This window comes from Periplaneta americana, chromosome 14 (genome assembly GCF_040183065.1).
Source record: "Periplaneta americana isolate PAMFEO1 chromosome 14, P.americana_PAMFEO1_priV1, whole genome shotgun sequence".
Taxonomy (NCBI): Eukaryota; Metazoa; Arthropoda; class Insecta; order Blattodea; family Blattidae; genus Periplaneta; species Periplaneta americana.
This window is the reverse complement of record NC_091130.1, coordinates 119,655,754-119,677,712: the sequence shown is the minus strand read 5'-3', so window position 1 is coordinate 119,677,712 and position 21,959 is coordinate 119,655,754. Positions and strand designations below refer to the sequence as shown.

The following is a 21,959-nucleotide window of genomic DNA, read 5'->3' as shown; positions in this document are numbered from 1 at the left end:
TTTGCACGAAAACAGTGCATTTTGCACATACACAGTTCGTAAAAAAATGTAATACTGAAATGTGTCATCATCCAAATAAAACAATTTTAAACACAAATTTATCACTTTAGAACATCCAATTGTGTTTGTCGATAATAATATATTATAAATTTCAAATACAAAGCTATATATATTTATGTTCAATTTTTTACTCAATTAGTGATGTTGAACGCAATTTAATTTCTATTAACACAATACCTGAAAAAGTAGTCTCAATGCTCATTTTGGATTTGAATTTTATTAAAGTACCGTATTTTCTCGAATAAGCCATGCATCCCACTTTTGAAAGGCTCAAAAAGAAAACTTTCAACAAAAGTATTCATGGCAAATTAAAAACAATTAAACACAAATACAGTCAGTTAACAATAAATAAATAGCCTAAATAAATTTTGCCCTGGAACAGAACATATTTTAAACTCATCCTATATGCAGGCACTGCATGTCATTTGTCTGTCTATCTACCTACCTATCTCCCTCTCTCCCCCTTATTTTCTCTCTTCCCTCCTCATCTATCTCTCTCTCCCCGTCCCTCCCCTCTCCCAGCCCATCCTACTCTATCCCCCTCTCCCCACCCCCTCTATAACCTCCCCGTCCCTCCCCCTCTATCGACCTCTCCCCGTCCCTCCCCTCCCCTCTATCCCCCTTCTCTCTCCTTCCTCTCCCCCTCTATCCCCCTTTCTCTCTCCCTCCCCTATCCCCCTTTCCCTTCCCCTCCCCTCTATCCAACTCTCCTTGTCCCTCCCCTCTATCCCCCTTTCTGTCTCCGTCCATCCCCTATCCCGATTTCTCTCTCTCCCTGCCTCCCCTCCCCCTCTACCCACTTTCTCTCTCCCTCCTCTCCGTCCCTCCCCTCTCTATCTCCCTTCCCCTCTATACCTCTCACTCCCTCCCCCTCGCTTTCTCTATCTATATCCCTCTCCCCCTCCTCCTCTGTCCCTTTCTCTGTCTCCCTCTCTCTTCCCCTCCCCCTATCCTCCTCTATCTCTTTTGCTCCCATCCTGCCTCCCTCCTTCTCCCCCTCTGTCCCTTCCCCTCCCCTCTATCCCTCTCTCTATCCGGTCCTCCCTCTCTCCGTCCCTCCCCCTCCTTCTCTCTCATGTGAAAGCGTGCACACCACTTAATCCTGCAGAAAAGAACCGGCAAGTAAAGACAGTAATGATATTTTATGACTTAAGGTAAGGTCACACGTCGCTACTTTTGCAGCGCTACTTTTATACTGCAGCTGCAAAAGTTGCGTGTCGTGTTCACACGTAAGCCAAAAGCAGCGCGCTGCACGCTACTTTTCGTGCTGCGCAACCCGAGTGCTGCAAAAGTTGCAACTGGAGGTTGCGAGTCTGTTCACACGCAAGGCGCTACCTTTGCAGCCGCAGTCATGCTGCAGGTTTCCATCTCTGTGTTGACTTCTCAATATACATTTTGTGGTTATGTTCGCATTATTAAGAAACTCATGCGAAAGCTTCCTTACCTATTATTTGCTTTTCTGTCGTATCTAATATTCAGAAATTGACATTATTTTTACTATAAAGCTTTTAAAAACGCCTATATACTTAAATGATAATCAACAGTATATTCACGTAATCAATGTTGGCAACCCTCCTGTTTGGAACTGCGCTACGGAAAATTTAAAAAATGAATATCGTCAGCAATTATGCTCAGACTGTGTTGTGTATTTAATAACTGTTACAAATAATTTATTTTCATCACATTTAACATTAAAATATATCCAAACAATAAAAGTATCATTGGCACATTTGGGTGGTAACACTGGTTGCAACAGCAGCAAAAGTTTCAACAAAACCGATATCAAAAATGCTGCGGCTGCAACCCTGAGAACCCTGTTCACACGTCGCTACTTTTCGGGTTGCACCGTTGTTCACACGTCGCAGTACAAGAGTTGCGCAGTTTTTTGTACTGCAGCATTGCAAAAGTAGCGACGTGTGACTGTACCTTAAGTTAATTCATTATTAACAATAGTTCGTGTAAGTAAAGTTCAAAATATACTACTGTATAATATGTAATATACCAAGATGGGCAAAAAAGATTGCCTGCATTGGAATTATTAAGTCCTACGTGTGTTCACATGAAATTGCACATCAGCTAACAACAGAATAAAAATTACTTAAAATTCTGAAAATGTATGTTGTGAAAGAGCACTTTTAATGCTGTGCATGCAAAATGTTTAATTCTACTTAGAAATATTCTAGCTGGACAATCTTTTTGTCTAACATATTATATCATGTGTTGCAGTTCCTTTCCCTCTACATCATATGTGCCAGAAAAAAAATCTTATACTTGGAATCAAATACAGCACAAAACATAAAACTTCAATATTGTTTGCATAAAAAAATTCTGTCAACACATCAACTAAAAAATTTCACAACTTAAGCTTGTTTCTTCTTTCCCTTTATTACAGTCAATGTCCATCAATATTATAGAAAATATTCTTACCCTGAAATGCTTCGTAAATGTTGATGGATAAATTTCTGTCAGCAAAATTATAACGTCCACTGTCCCCATAAGAAGTTCTGGTAGATCTGTATTTTCTAATGCAGTCTGTAATTGAGCCATTAGCACCTGTAAACAATCAATGAGTAGCATTAACGAATAGCAAACACAAAACTCTCCACTTCCAAAGAAGAAAATATTGATTTTCGTATAAGCTTAAGTTACGTTCATTATTTTACCAAACACTGTTGAGGTGTCAGTTTAATATCTTAATGATGATCTCCAAGTTTCTGAAACACTCCACACGTCCCTTTCATAGCTCATCTCATCAGCTAACATACACATGAAGGGACTAGTGTTAAAGTACATGACATATGACATGATTGCAAAAATCTCCTTAAAATTTATGACTGGTTTACAACCAATAAACTAGCATTAACTATTAATAAAACTAACATAATTAAATTTAAAACCATTTCAAATTTAATCTCTGAAACATTAGACACAACTATCAACAAGGAACATTAAATCCAGATGTTTGAGATGGGCAGGGCATGTAGCACGTATGGGCAAATCCAGAAATGCATGTACAGTGTTAGTTGGGAGGCCGGAAGGAAAAAGATTTTTGGGGAGGCCGAGATGTAGATGTACCTGAAAACTAGATTTGCATAAATTTACTGTATATATAACTGTAGGTATGTTATCAGAAAACCACGATTCCAAGACACACAGAGTTGTGTGCACTTGATGTGGGTTACTGGCATCTTGTCAGCCCACTCGAGTTGTGTGGATATAAGGGAAAAATTGAGACAGTGTCGGGTGGAGTTCCTGGGTATCTCAGCCGGCAGAGCGCTGGTATGTTCAACCAGAGGTTCCAGTATCGATACCCGGCCCCAGAACAATTTTTCCCTTGAAATTATTCAAAACTATACTTGATTTATTGATTTACAAATATGATAGATTACTTACTTACTGGCTTTTAAGGAACCCGGAGGTTCATTGCCACTCTCTCATAAGCCCGCCATTGGTGCCTATAACCTGAGCAAGATTAATCCAGTCTCTACCATCATATCCCACCTTCCTCAAATCCATTTTAATATTATCTTCCCATCTACATCTCGGCCTCCCCAAAGGTCTTTTTCCTTCCAGCCTCCCAACTAACACTTTATATGCATTTCTGGATTCGCCCATACGTGCTACATGCCCTGCCCATCTCAAATGTCTGGATTTAATGTTCCTAATTATATCAGGTGAAGAATACAATGCGTGCAATTCTGTGTTGTGTAACTTTCTCCATTCTCCTGTAACTTCATCCCTCTTAGCTCCTGTGAAGCAGACTTGAATAATTGCAAAGGAAAAATTATTTCAGGGCCAGGTATTGATCCCGGAACCTCTGGTTGAACATACCAGCACTCTACCGACTGAGCTACCCAGGAACTCCACCCAACACTGTCTCAATTTTTCCCTTATAACCACACAACTAGAGTGGGCTGACGAGATGCTAGAGACCCACATTGAGTGCATACAACTCTGTGTGAGTTGGAATTGTGGTTTTCTTTAACATACCTACAGTTACGTATATATTATGCAAATCTAGTTTTCAGGTAAAGCTCCCTGTGAGCAGACTTCAATAATTTCAAAGGAAAAATTGTTCCAAGGCAGGGCATTGAACCCGGGACCTGTGGTTCAACCAGAAATTCTGTCACCAGTTAACGTACTTAATTACTCAATATCTAACACTGATAAACAAACTTCTCATGAATGACAAGCACACTATCAACCTCAGTGAAACTAAATAAACAGAATGTGAGGAACTGAACTGCTAACAATTCCTGCAAACTCCGTCTACATAGTCTTCATCATCCCAAATTAACAGTGTATTATGTTGTATCAGCTACCAAAATAATCAGGACATATTTCTTCGAGAATTAAGTTGGAGTAGCCGTTACTATAAATTCCAAGTGCTTCAGGAATATGGTTGAAACTTTCCTTGTGCCAAATATGTGTGAAATTCAAGATTATGGCAATCTATGGTTCCAGTTAAGATAGTGCGACTATGAACACTGCAAGAATCTGCACGACAGCTCTGTAGAACATGTTTCCAGGGCATCTAATTTCCTGCTTCAGAGACATGCCATGGCTGCCTCGTCCACCAGATCTTACAGTCCCTGACTTTGTATTATCTCAAGGAGAAAGTCTAAGACAGCATATTTTCACGAAACTTGGAGTAAAAGGAGTAAATTTAAGAGAAAATAAATGGGGAGCAACCACAGGCAATAAAAGAAGTAGGCTAATAGTAGCACAATGTGTTGTGTTCAAAAGTAAAAGAAGTTTTCTGAAATTCCAAGAACTATAGTTTAAAAGAATGTGACAAAATTATAAATATGTACTAGAAGCTTCTTCTTTTTTTTTTTTCATTTTAAAACTGTTCAGCTATTGTTTCTGCCAAACTCTGTACAAAAAGGATTATAACTGGCAATATACAAAAGAAGCTAGATTGTTACAAAACACAAAGTGAGAAACTATGAATCTTTTTTTTTAATAGATTATCTTACGACACTTTATCAACATCTTAGGTTATTTAGTGTCTGAATTAGATGAAGGTGATAATGCCGGTGAAATGAGTCCGGGATCCAGCACTGATAGTTATCCAGCAATTGCTCATATTGGGTTGAGGGAAAACCCCGGAAAAAACCTCAACAGGTAACTTGCCCCGACCAGGAATCAAACCTGGGCCACCTGGTTTTGCGGCCAGACGCGCTGAGCATTACTCCACAGGTGTGAACATGAATCATCTTCCAGACATCAATTTTCTTATAGAGTATCACTAACTTAACCACCATAGGTGTTACCCTCAGTGCACAATGGGAGGTGAACTGCATGATCATGGAGAAATGATGGATGTCAGTAGGGAAAGAGGAGTACCCCAAAAAAGATACCACCAACCACAGACTTTATCCACCACAAATTCCATTTGGATCCGCTTGGTTTCGAATGCAGGTTAGCAGCGTGGAAAGTTGCTAACATTCCAGATGTTCAGCAAACAGTCTACCAGAGTAAAATGTAAAAACTATAATATAAATGTCTAGTGATCAAAATTAGAACATTCCCCACTGCCATAGCCCATAGCATATTATCTCTACCCTGCTGATAGTACAGGAAGGCAAAAGAGCATGCAGTGGTGATATAGGGTTAATTCTTTCTATGAAGTGCTTTGTTTATCAATGTTTGCTTCAAAATAGGTCTAAAGGCTCGTCTCCACTATTAAACATTTAACAACATGTTAAATGTAGTCCACCATAAACAGTCTATGTGATTTTAATGTAGGTAGTGTCTTATTTTCAAACCTTGGACAATGGACTCAGATGATGATTTGGCTTTTGTAATTGCCTCTATTGCTTGTTACAAGGCCTTGAAAAGGAAGAAAATGAGGATGTGGGTGCAGCAATATCTTAGTAAAAGACACTATGCAGAAGACATTCTAAACGAGCTTAAAGTTGAAGATCGATTTAGATTCAAGACCTTTGAGAATGTCAGAACATGATTTTAATATAGTGCTGCAAAAATACTTACTGTTACATCAAAGAAAGACACAATTTAAGAGCAGCCACTTCACCTCAATTAAAAAAATTACAGCGTGATTGATTGACTATCATAGGACATATGACATGATAGATGTTAAAGGAGTGGGTAATATCGTATAATTATTCTTTCTGAAGTTTTATGAATGATAATATATATCATCAAATACGACCATTACTGATGTCAACAAAGTATTAACGTTTTGCGTATGACGAGAGTGCGAAAACTCTCTATTGTATTCTAGAGAACAGTTAAATAATAATTCTAGGTCTCTAAAACATTTGGTCTTCTTTGTTTTGTCTCTGTATTCTTTTGCAGACACATCCTACAAACAAGATCTTTCCATCAGTGCATTAATTTTATTCTAACGTATTTTCTTTTGTCCACTCCATTACTTCGAACAACTTGCAGCCAACACCAAGGACCAATGATAGTATAAAAATGATCAAGATACGCGCCACAAAATCGAAAGTTAGTTGTTGCTATGCAAACTGTATGAACTTTGCTGAACTGTACCAACACTGCACAAGCAAATGAATTGACTTGACACGTTTTCCATTGCTGCTGGAAAACACGCCAACATGTTAAAAGTGTTAACTTCAACATACTCAGTCAACATGTTAAGTCAATTGAGACTTGAAATGTCCACATACATGTTAAATTTAACATGTTGTTAAATGTTTAATAGTGGAGACGAGCCTTAATAACAACACGAAGTCATCAAATACTCACAACTGAAAAGTCCTTCAGCTTTGGCATCTCTGTTTCTAACCTCAAAGTTTCTGCCATTGCCTTCATTAGAAGAAGCCTTACTTCATCATTTCTCTCACAAGCATATTTAGAGAAAATCCAATCCATATATCTGTAATTGAATATGTGAAAGATTAATCCAAAATATCAATAAAATGTGAATCAAGTACTTCCTGAAATTAAAAATATCCAATCCAGCAAGTTACAAAATCGCCAAATAACGAACTTCGTAAAGTCAACAAACAAAGATAATATTAATATTGATGTGAAATATGTAGTAATAAGTATTTGTTTTATATTTTCCATTATGCATAGCAAACAGTTCCATACATTGTTTTAGTTCTGGTAGTTGTTCAGTCAACTGAGGACAGGTTTGAAAATAGTAAGTGATACCAATAAGGCTCACTCATTAGGCAACTAAGCCAGAAGATAATGAAGTAGATAATCAGTTCCTTTCTCTCTCCATTGCATACATCGCTGACTAGTTAATATATTACACTAATCAGAGTGGTGTTGAATATAAATTCAACATAACACACTTCATGAACATTGTTCATATTTCTGTTTTCAATCTATATCAAAGTTGTTTTAATTTACAATGTTATGTTGTAATCTTTTATTTAATTGTTTTTTATTAATGGTGGGTACTTGACTTTTCGTCAGTCACCTAATCTTTTATTTTGTTTAAAACTGCTTCTACTTCTATACCACTTCAAATCTCATTATCTTCACTGTAAGGACAAAAATCTATGCACTTTGTACGCAAGATAAACATATTATTGTCTAAATATTTCACTATAATGTTTACATGATAACGTGTGAGTTGCCTTTACATTTCATTTCATGTATATTGCTTGGAGTAGATTTTCTTCCAGTGGAAGAGAGCACTCAAATCATTCCGAATATAATAATTCATGAAGGATTACATTAACACAAGAATTTAGTACAAATACCATAAATTATACAAACTAAATCACATTATTAAATTACATGGCATATTATTAAATTATACATTAAAGTGCAAATCCATTAAGATGTTTTTCTAGGGACCAAAGGACTATAGCTAAACGGGAAAACCTAGTAAAGTTTTAGCACATATATTTAATGGAGCTGGGACTTCCATAAATACATTTCCTATACAGGAAAACGTGGTAATATAGGTGTGGTCACACATCGCTACTTTAGCAGTGCTGCAGTACAAAAAAATTGCGCAACTCTCGTACTGCTACGTGTGAACAACAGTGCAACCCAAAAAGTAGCAGCTGCCAAATCTGCTACCTGCTATTTTTCATCCTGCGCGCAGCTTATAATTAGCAACGTGTGAATAGGGTTCTCAGGATTGCAGCCACAGCATTTTTGTTATTGGTTTTGTTGAAACTTTTGCAGCGGTTGCGACCACCAGTGTTGCCACACATGTGCCAATGATACTTTTATTGTTTGGATATATTTTAATGTTAGATGTGATGAAAATAAATGATTTGTAACAGTTACTACAACACAGTCTGAGTATATTTTCTGATGATATAATTCATTTTTTAATTTTTCCGTAGCATAGTTTCAAACAGGAGGGTTGTTAACATTGATTACGTGAATATGCTGCTGGTTATTATTTAAGTACATAGGTGTTTTTAATAGCTTTATATAAAAAAAATGCCAATTTCTGAATATTAGTTAGGAGAGAAAAGCAAATAGATAAGTAAGCTACCGCATGACTTTCATAATAATGCGAACATAACCACAAAATGTATATTGAAAAGTCAACACGGAGATGGAAACCTGCAGTTAGACTGCAGCTGCAAAAGTAGCGCCATGTGTGTGAACAGACTCGCAACTTCCAGTTGCAACTTTTGCAGCACTAGGATTGCACAGCAAGAAAAGCAGCGTGCTTCTTTTGGCTTACATGTGAACACGACACGCAACTTTTGCAGTTGCAGTACAAAATTTGTGCAGCAAAAGTAGCGACGTGTGACCGTACCTTTAGGAACATACTAACAAGACTGCACTGTATATATTATTATCATGCAGTAGAACCCCGATTTTCCATCACCCTATTAACTGATTTGTGGATCATCCGACCGTCTTTCACTCTATTGCTATTTTTTATTTTTGCTGCAAAAAAAAAATATGAAGTACTGTACATCATATTAGTACGAATTTTTTTACTGTTTCTTTTTTTTAAACCTTTACTCTTGCACAGTATGGTCTACTCTTCGAGTGGTCATACTGTCTACCTTCTATGCAAAGGTCTTCCACAGGTGTCAAAAGAAAATGTGTTGTGCTACGAAAAGAAGTGCAAGTAATTGAGTGATTTTTGGAAAAGGTAAACTGTGGTTCATCTCGTATCAAAATATGAGACAGGAATTACAACTGTGCGAAATTTAATGAAAACAAATATAAAATATATAAGATATGTAAATCTAAACATGAGATCTGTACTATTCTTATATTTCCACAGACAGCCATCATAAGGAGTTTCCTTGGCCATTAAAAACCCATCGGTGAAAACCAGACTTAAATTAGTTAACTTCTGATCCACTACCTAGCTTGTTGAAACAAAAGGCCAAGAAGGAAGTTACGAAACTGTATGATGCCCTAAATTTTTTAAAAGCGTTTATAGTATGGATTATCCGATTTTTTCGATTAATTGTTCCATTACCACAGATGATAGAGGTTTTACTGTATTTCTTTACCACTATCTAAAGCTAATATGTTTTTATGTATAAACCATTTACCTTTTAAAATCTTGCTCTAAAACATATCCAACTCGTCCTAAACACTTTGCTGCTTGACATTTGGCATCTGAACCTGGTCCACTGTGTAATGTATCTAACAAGGACTCTGCAATCAGATCTAAGGATCGTCGAATATAGCGTCCATTTTCAGGAACCATCAGAGACTCCTAAAACAAAGAAGCAAAAAATATTATGAATATTAAAATTAACTTCTAACTCCTGTGTGGAGTTGCTAGTCTTCCATTGGGCACCTCCCCAGGTGGTGGATAGGGGAATGCTCATCAGATATGGTGGGTGCCAAGGAAATAAAATACCCGAGGTGGACCAAAACTAGCACTACTACCTTGTAGTTTGATATTGGCTTATCAAAGGTTAGAGGAAGAAAACCTAGATTAAAAATCACCTGGCCCTCCATGTTGGGGGTTGGTGCATCGGACCACCTCCTCGTTCACCATTAAAACAAAAAAAATGCTAAAAAACCAAACACAAAGCCTCAGAAGACCCGATATTAAGATATGGCATACGCGACGGAAAAGGATTTTAAGATTCGAAGCTAGGAACATATAAGGATGTAGAAATAAAATGGAAGAAATAATTAAAAAAACAGAAATAATGGCAATGGACTTGATTGTACTGACAGAACCTAAGAAGAAAGGGAAAGGAAACGAAACATAAGAAAACTATATTCACATTTATAGTGGGGTAGAAAAGCATGAACGAGCGAAAAGAGGAGTATCAATTTTGATAAACAAGAAATGGAAAAAGTCGATTCGAAATTGGGATGCCATTGATGAAAGACTTTTCAAATTAGACATGGAAATATGGGGATATAAACTAACAATTTTTGGAATATATGCACTCAATTTACAGAAATTGAACATAGAATTTCCGAAACAAAGAAAGCAATTAATGCTCTAAATTCTCTTTGGTGGAACAAACATATAACAAGAAACAGGAAACTGCAAATTTATAAAACAGTAATTCAAAGTATTCTTACCTATAGCGCAGATGTATGGCAAATTTCTACAAGGGAACAAAATAAAATTATGGCTACAGAAATGGATGTTTTAAGATGATGAGCAGGGAAATCAAGAAAAGAAAGAGTAAAAAATAGACAGATAAAAGAAATTACGAAAGTAGAGGAAGAACCAGACATTATTGACGTTATAGAGAAGAATAGACTACAATGGTATGGACATAAAGAGAATGACAAAGGAATGACTACCATGACAAATCATGGAATGGATACTGACAGAAAGAAGGAAAAGAGGTTGTCCAGCAAAGACGATGATAGAAGGGGTACAGACTGCCATGACTTCCAGGAATTTGACACCAGAGCTGTGGATAGATAAGGAGGATTGGCATTTGGTTTTCGGAAGACAACAGCAGTCATGAAATCAGAAGAAGAAGAAGAAGAAGAACTTCTAACTTTATTATGTATCACGTGTGTCTATTAGTTCCTATTTATCATATATTCACTATTCGTTTATCTGTCTGGGTAAAATCTAGAATCCAGATAATGATTTGAGCAGTTATTTCACACATTCATATAAAGTTGCACATACTGTTCCCACTGCTACTTGCTTGCTGCTCAGCTACTGTTCTTGATCATTGATTGTGTACACTAACACTACAAGTCACAGCCGAATACTAATCTTATTAGTAGTCAGGTCATAAACCAACGTAACCTGTGTAACCACGCCCAATGACACCATCTCCTCTTGCTATGAACATGAGGGCATCGAAGTTATGTATAAAATTAGGCATGCCACACAGTTTCTCTGTCAGTAATATCTCTGCATCGAGAGCAGCTACAGAACTGTGCAACCACTCATTTGATTTGTAATTCCGAGTTCAGACACCCTTGTATCTTTATGCTCAGAACTGAACGGAAAATGTAAACAGATCACTTGTGCTCCAAGCCTACTGTTTCAGAGTGAACCACAGCGGTGAAGTCCCAGTGGCAGACAGTAGGAAAGGAGTTAGTCTTTGCTTATTACATCTTCTGTACGACCATAAAATTTAAACCATACAAATAATAAATTCATCAAATTTCAGTTTCATATGTAGATATACTGTATTTATACGACTACTATTACTGATAAAGATGTTGTGATAAGTGTGTTAAGTAAACAAATAAAACTGAACGAATGCCTCTTTAAAGCCACAGATAAAAAATAAATGAACACAACAGAGAGATTTTATTCCTGGCACTTCAATTTAATGTGATACTAAACAGTAATTTAATTTCTCAATGCGCCCACACATAAAGTAGCCTATTTAATAAATAATCCTGTGACCATTGCAATCTGTCACAGGTCTCAAGTCACGTGACAATAAATTAATTAACTATTCGAAAAAGTCAGAATGACGTTAAAGCTCTTCTCAAACATGGCATCTTGTTAACAAGTCGTAGTTTTTGGTCTGCAATTCTGTTTCCTGTGGTCTTTCAGCTGATCTTCGCCTTGTTCTTGCCATGCATTAATCAATTAAAATATATAGAAATTTGGGGTAATGATTTACTTAGTCAGTTTATTGAAGGGTTTAATGGGATTTATACTTAGAATAACTATGTGATGATTTCTACTAAGATCTTGTAATATGGCTGCCCCACCTTCAGAAACTTTGTAAGAAATTTCTAGGAATCCTGTGGAATGCTTCTAACCTAGCTGCTAGATTCGAAATGGGGGTAGATAGTATTATGGGAACGATACTAGTAAGGAAAATAAAATTCTTAAGTCATATTATGGAGGAGGAGGATAACGCCATTGAAAAGAAGTGTTTGCAGTTTCTTCAGGACACGAATTTGAAATCCAATTGGCTAGAAGATTTAAAGAACAAGATGAGTAGATTAGGTCTAAGATGGTTAAGGGATGAAATTGGAGTAATGAATTTAAATGTAATTTGTAAAATCGCAAAAGAGAGGTGTAATGAAACTACGACACAGGAATTATATTGAAATTTCAACGAATTAAGAACATTAAGTAACTATAAGGGCATTAAAATGTCATGGGAACAAGAAGAATATGTTGTTGTTTTCTAATGCCAGGCATTTGACAAAATATCATTTGACCTCTTGCACTCCAATATTTTTCAAAGATATTATCATGACCAGCCAATGAAGCACAGATTTTGAGGTGTTCCAAATCCATTTCTTGGTTTGAGTAAGAAGAATATGTTAGAGTAAATAATAGGAAAATGAGGATGTGCTTAGCTTGGTGGAGACTAGGAATATGGAAATTGAAAAACTGGAGGCTACCATAGAGAAGAATATCTGCCCCCTTTGCGGCATGGGAGAAGACGCGTTCCATATATTATTAGAATGTCAAGTAACAGACAATACAAGGAAAAAGTGGATAAATAATACATTTTTGAATATGAATAGATATGTAGCATATAAGAAAATATGTAATATAACTAATATAAGAGAACTGTACACATGACTTGTAAATATATTAGATGTAAACTGTTTGATATATATTTCACAGCCATCATATGGTAAAATTTTGTATAAGATATTGTTGAGCCAAATGCCTAAAGATGCCTGAGGGCGAAAACGTTAGCACTTTAGTTGTCTATAACATTCAACGAATATTTACATTTGTAAGTGTTGTTTATGTTTTTTAAACCATGATGTCATTTAGACTGAATACTAAATAAAAATTATATTATATTACATAATATAAGAGAGTTAAATAAATTGAGCAAATTTCTAATGATAGTGAAGATGGAATGGAAAGAGAAAGTTAAAAGTAATGGTGTATTAAATTGATCTTGTAGTGTGTATGTGTGTGTGTTTTTTTTTTTGTTTTGTTCTTGTTTATTTTATTATTATTTTTTTTTTTTAGTTGTGAGACTTGGCATAGGCGATTAAAATTGTAAAGTAAGGCAGATCTGGGGTAATACAGAATTGTAACAGGTTTGTCTTACAGATATGATAGATGAATAAATATATCATATCAATTAAAATATGGCTTCAACCTTGCAGGGTGTGCGCAAATCTATATATAAGCCTCCCACTTACTTAAAATGCGTTCTCTATTAATTAGTGAGAGATTTGGAGCCATTTTTACAATTAATATCCATCATCTTGCTGAATAGTACTTGTATCTGCCACTGGACTGATTACTCCATGTCTCTCAATTTGATTAATTTGTTTTTTGTATGGCTTTAATTAAATGTATTGTCTTACAGAAGAGGTATTACGCAAAGACTAGCTTACTGTCTGCCACTGGATATGTCATGTTTACTTATGAGCATAAAAACGGGCGTGTTCTATCTCAAACATTAGGTTTTGAGCACAAGTGATCTGTTTACAATTTCCGGCCACTTCTGAGCATGAGGGTACATTGAGTGAACATGGTGAAACATTTGTTGTGAGCTGGGACTGATTTTGGAATTTCACTGCACACTATTAAGGGAGAATGAGAGCCGTTCAGAGCAAAAGTGGTGTAAGTCAAATTGGGTAATGAGGTTTAAAGTAAAAATTCTGTAAAATAGAGCGCAAAGTAGCAATTAATATGTCTTTCTTGCTATCCACTGACTACTAATACTTTAAATAAATTGAATATTAATTACTACTTTACGCTGTATTTTACAGAATGTTTATTTTAACCCTCATTACCCATTCTTGACTAGTACCACTTCTGCTCTGAATGGCTCATATATTGCATGATCTATCCTAACTTAAAAAGTTTTGCAGAACACAGAATTGGTTCAATATACAGATGTGAATAGTTCTTTTCCACAATGAACCAAACAAACAATTAAGACACTCAACAATTAGTGACAACCATCTTGTGTCTGTATTGCGTCTTATCAACAATACAATTCAATCTAATACAGACAAATTAGTACAAAACAGAAGATGCCAGGATTCCTGGAACCGTCTGACAAAACAGCATTGAAAACTATGTATATAGAATATGTATTCTTTTATTGTTTACACTTTTTTTTATAAATAATGTGTTCCCTTCTTTTTAGCTCGTTCATTTAAAGTTAAACAGTATGGTATTCAAATGACAGCAATAGTGAGTGAGTACAGTATTTGGCTAATGACTGAGTGTACACTTTATATTGGTAACCTGTCGCTTCTGTTCGAAGCATAACACCAAACATGCATTGACACTGTTGTACTACTATCTTGCTTGTCAGTTGGAAGTGGACTGAGGACGACGTCATAATTCCCCTTCATTCAGTTTCAATTCTAGACGGCACATCAGCCACTACATTATCCTGTTCAGTTATGTGTTTGATATCAGTAGAAAACTGTGCTATATAATCAAGATGTTGTACTTGCTCTAGAAAAACAATTATCACATTTCTTTTGAAAGGCACACAGAAGGGGACAATAATCTATAAACATGGTGAAGTCACGACATATGTACTGAAGTTTTGTTCTGTAGATGTTATTTTTCGATACAAATAATCCTAATGGTGGCCACTGATTCTCTGAGAATTGTTGTAAAACTGCTCCTACAGCTTCGTCTGATGCATCAACAGCAATCAGCAGTTTGCACAGTTGTTTAGTCAACTGTCCAAAGACAGGCCTGAACCTCGCAAGTGAAACCATGAAGGCACTGCTTATGAGGCAACTAGGCCAGGATATAATGGGGTAGGGTGGCCAGTTAATTTCCCCCTCCATTGCATACATCGCCGACTAGCTACATATTGTACTAGTCAGACTTCAGATGCATACAAACAATTGTTTTTCCTCTGACACATATTATCAAGTGAGATGTACTGCCTGATAATAGATGTACATATCAGCCAGAACTTCTATCAGAGGATTGTTTGCACAGTATAGATGAGAAAACCAATACTGTTGAACATGTCCACATGATATTTCTTTTAATATTTTGTGTTTTTGAGAGATGTTATTACCGGGTCTAAAGACAGTGATCTGTACAGCTCTCCACTGTTTGCAAGAGAATGGTATGCACCAAGGTACGTTCTCTTGCTGGTGAAATTCATGCAAGTTTCGTGTTCATGCAGTTCTCAAAGTGTTGTTCCCCAGCGCGAAATTTCAGCAGTAACTTCTCCAACATGAATATTTAGTAAATGTATTGTTGTTGTTGTTGTTGTTGTTGTTATCTAATGCCAGGCTTTGGCAACGAAGCCATTAGCGTTCTTGCTCTCCAATATTTCTCTGTGGTGGATCCATCAGGTAACCTAATGGCAAATCCTTCAGTAAATGTATTGTTTATAAATACTCTTTGATTATAAACAGCGTATGTGGTACCTAAAAGGTTATGTCCATTTTCGGCTTTTCCTCTTCAAAATTTTCTAGAGCTCCTTCAGTGGAGCAGCGTAATCCAGAGTAGGACAAGTGGCCAACAGGCTTGGAGCTCATATATTCAGTTTCTTTCAGCTCCAAACCCTTTGTGAGGACGCGTTTTGGGAACCTTTTAAATTTATGCTCTTTTAATTCACTATCTAACAGTGGTCGAGACAGATATTTATGGCTGGTGGTGAGCGGGTGGTAATATGCTGACACGATATTTCCTAGAACTGTACAGCCACGAAAAAGAACACAGTGTACGTGCAGCAAGAGGCAAGAAACAGCGACAGAAATTTATTATTCCAAGAAGCTTGCGAAGTTCTTGTATGGTCGAAGGTACTATATCTAACTTGATAAGTTTACGTTTTTGGATGGGTTGCATCCCTTGCTGTGATATGGAATGTCCCAGAGACTTGATTTTCCAAAATTTTGTTAGGTTGATTGTTATGCCATAGCCTACTTCTGCAGATGTTGTAAAACTTCGAGACATAGCCAAGGTTCTTGTAAACTTTTGGAAGCAGTAAGAATATCACTGATGTATACAAAACCTCACACCTCACTCATAAGTGTTGCATGGTTTCCACTGCATTGCACAGACCAAAAGGCATCCTAAGAAATTCAAACGAAGCTGTAAAAGCAGTTTTAAGGATTTCACATCCTCAACTGGAACGTGATGGTATGCATGGTTCAGATTGAGCATAGAAAATACGATAGCTGCATGGAGTACATGGGAAAAATTCTGAATACTGGGTAAAGGATAATGATCAGGTGTAGTTACACAGTTCAATCCATGTCAACAAATTTCTTACCATCTACATTAAAAAAACAAACTACTAGCGCAAACACTAATTGAGGTGATTTCCGGAAGATGGGCCTATAGTCCTATAAGCTCCTTTCCGGGAAATTGTTTAAATGTAACCACTATATTAGTCAGATTATTCCACCAAACTTTTGTTTCATTATCTCAACGCTAGAAGTCAGGAGAGCATTTTTTTTGCATGCGTACAGCTGTTCAGATTCATTGCTAATACAGCGAGAGTACAATAGGTTCAGGCTGTAGTTGTTAGTGCAATAGCTGTTTTATTCCTACCCTATTAATGGGCAGAAAAAGACTTATCTTACGATAAATTCTAATAACAAGAAAGAAGAAAAGAAGAGAAAATGGGAGATCAGTTAGACCTACATTTCAATTGGTGGAATTGTCATAAAGAAAAAACATTTTCAGCAGTATCAACATGTTGTCAAGAACAGTGCTATCTCATGATACCTATCAGTAAGCAAGAAGAGCTTTTTGGAATGTTCTATAGTGATCAAGGTAAGGAATTACAGAATTGATTTTTAAGCCAATGTTATGTCCAAGAAATCAGTACACAGAATCGGAAGGCAACATTAAATCCTAAGGAAAGATATTTGAAAATATTTTCTCCATACAGATGTCACTAAATTGAAAGTTTGTCTGGTTTGATATTAAAGCTATTGTCTTATGTGCTCTTCTTCCCGAAATGGCTTCAATTATGCCCCATTCGCATTACTGTAACTCTCTATTTAACGACTTAAGTGTTAATCCCACTTACAGACTCCAGAGTGTTCATAATGTGTATGTTTTATCTGCAACATTTGTCACTCTGATCATGTAACTCTGCCCCTGAAAATGTTATCATGGCTTCAACTGAACCGAAAAACCTTTCATTCCTTGTCCCTCCTGTTTAATATATTGCATATACATCAAGATATTCATCAAATCATTTCAGCTGGTTTTCTGATTTTCACAACTTTCACACCTACTCCCAGCAATGTCCTATCTTAACAATTCCTCCACACAATACTACACTGTACTCACTAATTTTATTATTATTATTTTTTTACATGGTTATTTAACAACGCCTGTCAACTACTAAGTTATTTAGTGTTGATGGAATTGTGATAGCGATGGTATTTAGCGAGATGAGGCTGAGGATTTGCCATAAAGTACCTGACATTTGCCTTACAGTTGGGGAAAACCTCGGAAAACCCCAATCAGTTAATCAGGCCAAGTGGGAATCGAACCCACGCCCAAGTGCAACTCCAAATCAGCAGACAAACGCACTATCGTCTGAGTCATGCCGGTTACTCTTTATCTTTCAGTGTCCCTTACTAAAGCTTGGAATTCCCTCCCCTTTCCTATCACAGATTGCCGCCAAAAAGAAATTTAAAATATGATTTATCTACTCATACGTTTATATCTCTCTCTCTCTCTCTCTCTCTCTCTTAATTTTACTATCTGTGTGTAACTACTACTTAATGTACAATACTATCATTTAGCCTACTTCTTAGTGTAGCTTATATTTGTAGGTTAAAAGCATTAGGCTTACTTGAATCTTTTCATGTCATTACTGTTGGTAAAATCATTTTACTGTAGGCCTAACTATTTTAGGTTATTATATTATACCTATTTTATATTGTTATAGTAAAGTCTTGATTTTTTTGAACTGACAGATGTGAGGTGCGAGGCCCGTCTTGCACAAATCCGGACTACACGAGAGATAGTGAGTGGTTTCTATAACACCGAGGTGTGCTCGCATGGGTCAATTCAGAATAATCAAGGCTTTAGTTCTGCTTGAGAGGAAGTAAGGCCTGAAGGGCTTAATTCTACCAGACAAATAAATAAATAATAATTCAAATCGTAAATCTTTTTTAATATTTGTGAATCTATTCCATGACCTCATTCCACCAAAGAACTTAGTTTTCATGAAACAATGATATGCCAAATGAACATATGAGGATTATTCTCAAGACAGTTTTGTATTGTATTTAAATAAATGGTGTTATTTTCATAATTTTCCACAAATATGGCACCTACGCTTTGGAAAATAAAGTGAACAGCAAGTCCAAATGAACCAACAATTATACTACTGTAAGTTACTGCTCATCTAATAAAACAGTAGGCTCGCAAATTATGCAGTTTTTCAACTATTGATTATTACCATGATTTACGAACTCAATGACGTATTCTCAATAAGTTAATTTTTTTTTTCTTGTCATGAATTTCAGCTACCGGTACGTGTACACGCAATTCTTTACAGATGAAATAGATAAGTTATATGAAATACATAATCAGATGCAACTTTAATATCAATATCACTGTACATACAGTGTGCATTATGTGAATAAATGAAATGTTGTTAGAATAATGCCAAATTTACAAGATGCAAGTTGGTACAAAAACATTTTAGAGGTACCACGTATGTGTACCAACATTATCATTTTATCTATGTCTGCATTCTTAAAGTCAAAGAAATGTATTCTTTTTAATCGCTACTTTGAAGGAAAAGTAATACACATAACACACATAAGATTTTGGTGCTCTAAAAAATGACAGTAGGCCTATTTCATAATATTCTATGTCTAGAATATAAAACAACATGTTCAGGAGACCTGTTGGAAATCTACTAGAAATATTTCCCTGTAGACAAATTATCCTGGAATTTGCATTTAATTGTTTTTCCGTTAACTGCATTCAATTTTGGGTAGATTTCTTTGCAACTGCATTACCAAATTAAGGTAAAAATATTTACATACTTGGCTTCTAGTCGAGTAATAAGTACCGAAAACAAAAGAAAAATTGCGTTACCAAATTAAGGTAAGAATATTTACATACTTGGCTTCTAGTCGAGTAATACGTACCGAAAACAAAAGAAAAATTGAGTGCCGATACCAAATTCGCACCGAAATAAGAGAGGAAATTTGTTGTGAAAGTGGTGAGGAGGGTGTTGGCGGAGAGGTGAGATGTTACATCGAGGTGGAAGGGATAGGCAGCAGGAAGGGGCAGCACACACATCTCATTTCCGTGCGCTTTCTTACTGATCACAGAGTAAAGTCGAATCAGTGAGGTTAGGTTAGTTTAGGCTTTTGGTATGTCTTGCATGTACTCATTTATTGTCTAAGAACGTCACTACCCCACCCAAACCTCAATCTTCCATCTATCCTGTATTATCTTTGGTGGGAGTTTTTGCTATCCATCTTCCTTTGGTAACACTATTGTAAAGATTTACCATGTTTTTCAAATAATTACAAAACCGAAAGGCATCATTAGGCCTAATCTACTATTTAAAAAATATACTACTTATAAATCTAAGTGCGGGCTAAACTAGCGCTGAGGTAGCTCCCTTCGTACTCCGCTTATACACCTTGCATATACAAATCTGTGACAGGTTAGGTTTGGTTAGTCTAGGCTCTTGTTTTGCCTTGCTTATATGATCAACTGGATCTCCACAAAAAAAATCCCTTATGGATTCAACGATTTTCACTTCTGAAACCACTGGAACTACCTCAATGCTAGTTTCACCCAATTGGCTTCCATGTAACTATAATACACGCTTAAAATGAAGATGTCTAAAGTACAATGAAATGTTCTGTATACTGCGTAGGCCAATTGTGAATGTCATTGCCACTCGTTAGTAATACCGCTATCAACAATGAATTAGCACATCTGGATGTAATACATTAAACTCATATTGTCAACTTTGCTGACGCATATACAGGCCTATATTACAAATAAAAAAAAAAAGCTCAAGCGGTACTGAATATGTTGGCAAGCTAAATTGAAGAAACTCAAGAAGAAACATATAATAAATTCATTTAATCGTCATTTATCATATGATGTATAAAAATAACACCTAACTTGGATTAGAAGAGATTACATGGTAGAGTAAATAGCCTAGTCCCATGTCTCAAAATATAATGTATCAATAAGATATCCATACAAAAATTATTTTATCAAAACAACTACAGTTTTGCTTTCCTATCCTAGGCATAAATATAGGTATCCCTACCTGTAACTGCTTGCAAAGAACTAAGAATTTCTCTGCATCATCTTCTCTACATAAGCGACGCAATAGCTTAGATATCCTTGAATCTTCAGGAACCATATAACCAAACTCTGCAAAAAGAAAAAAATCAGGTAGTAGCTACTTATCAGCATACAACTACTTACAAATCAAACACCTAGAATAATACAAAAGAATAAGTAAACATACCCAATCTGCTCTTGTTACGTTCGGTATCACTGTAATACTTGGAAGATGCAATAGCGCTGTCAGAGTTGCCCTTGTTCAACGATTCTTGAAATTTTCCACGTGGTAGTAAACCTGAATCTCCCTCTCTTTCCACTTTTCTCGATACACCACCTCTGCTCCGAACACTAGTACCTCTCCTATCCATTGGACCTCCTCGAGCCATTCGAAATTCATCTCTTACACGAGGGCGTGACTTTAGCCTGTTGTCAGGCCTCTCTCGTTGACAAATCACAATTGTAGGCAAAGGATTTCGAATACTTGCGCTGTCACCGGATATGTTAGATACTTTATCCTTTTCTCCTTCACATTTATCAGACAAGTTGGACTTGGTATCCCCTTCGCCTTCCCTTATGTCCTCCAAGTCCCTTGAGCTTTTAGAAGCTTTGAGCTTGTTAGCGGAACTATTGGTTATCATTACCTATGCCTTACATTACGAAAGAAAGTCACATATTCTGCTTCGTGATCACCTCATGAAACAAACATTCATTGCCACAGATTTCGAAATTACGCCGCTAACCACCACAGATTTTGTTCACACTATCCACCATTGCATGAAATAATCACATAGATCTGGAGGGGATGGATAACCATAGTGTATACGCATAACCTCCTTGTAATTTGATTGGTTCTTGCAGTAGTATGTATAAACAACTATAGAGCACTCTGCTAACCTGTTGTTTGAATCTGTCAAACAAAGATTGAAGAAATATCAATGTAGGCCATGTAAGAATTTTGTGTGTGCCGATAAATTGGGAGAATGGCAATTATATACTAAATCAAAGAAAAAAGGACAGGACAGCTCTGTACTTTAACCATAGTCTACTACAAACAGATATGAAACTCCCACAATTTCTTATATCTTTTGCGACTACAGAGCTCCAAGTAGCCAGAGAATTCGATGATTCGTTCAAAGGTTTCGAACCTTTGCTTTCAGATACAAGAGAAAAATTTCCCTCAGTCTGTGACGTCATCAAAGCAAGTGGTATAAATAAGAACAAAATCTACACAATCTGCGGCAATCTACGCGGTTCAATTTTCCATGCGCGTACTCACGCAATCTGAGAAGAATATTGAAAG

General features: G+C 36.3%; 1 protein-coding gene across 1 annotated transcript in view; it reads right to left on the bottom strand.

Annotated features, from left to right (window-relative positions):
* The window catches only part of nonC (serine/threonine-protein kinase Smg1), a 235,970-nt gene extending 214,531 nt beyond the window's left edge, over positions 1–21,439 (bottom strand). The window contains exons 1-5 of the mRNA XM_069846010.1: positions 20,844–21,439; positions 20,640–20,746; positions 9,549–9,715; positions 6,799–6,928; positions 2,488–2,613 (exon numbers count right to left, since the gene is read on the bottom strand). Of these exons, the coding sequence (XP_069702111.1) occupies positions 2,488–2,613; positions 6,799–6,928; positions 9,549–9,715; positions 20,640–20,746; positions 20,844–21,297 (984 nt within the window). The 5' untranslated portion in view covers positions 21,298–21,439. The remainder of the gene's footprint in view (positions 1–2,487; positions 2,614–6,798; positions 6,929–9,548; positions 9,716–20,639; positions 20,747–20,843) is intronic.
* Positions 21,440–21,959: the final 520 nt, after the last annotated feature.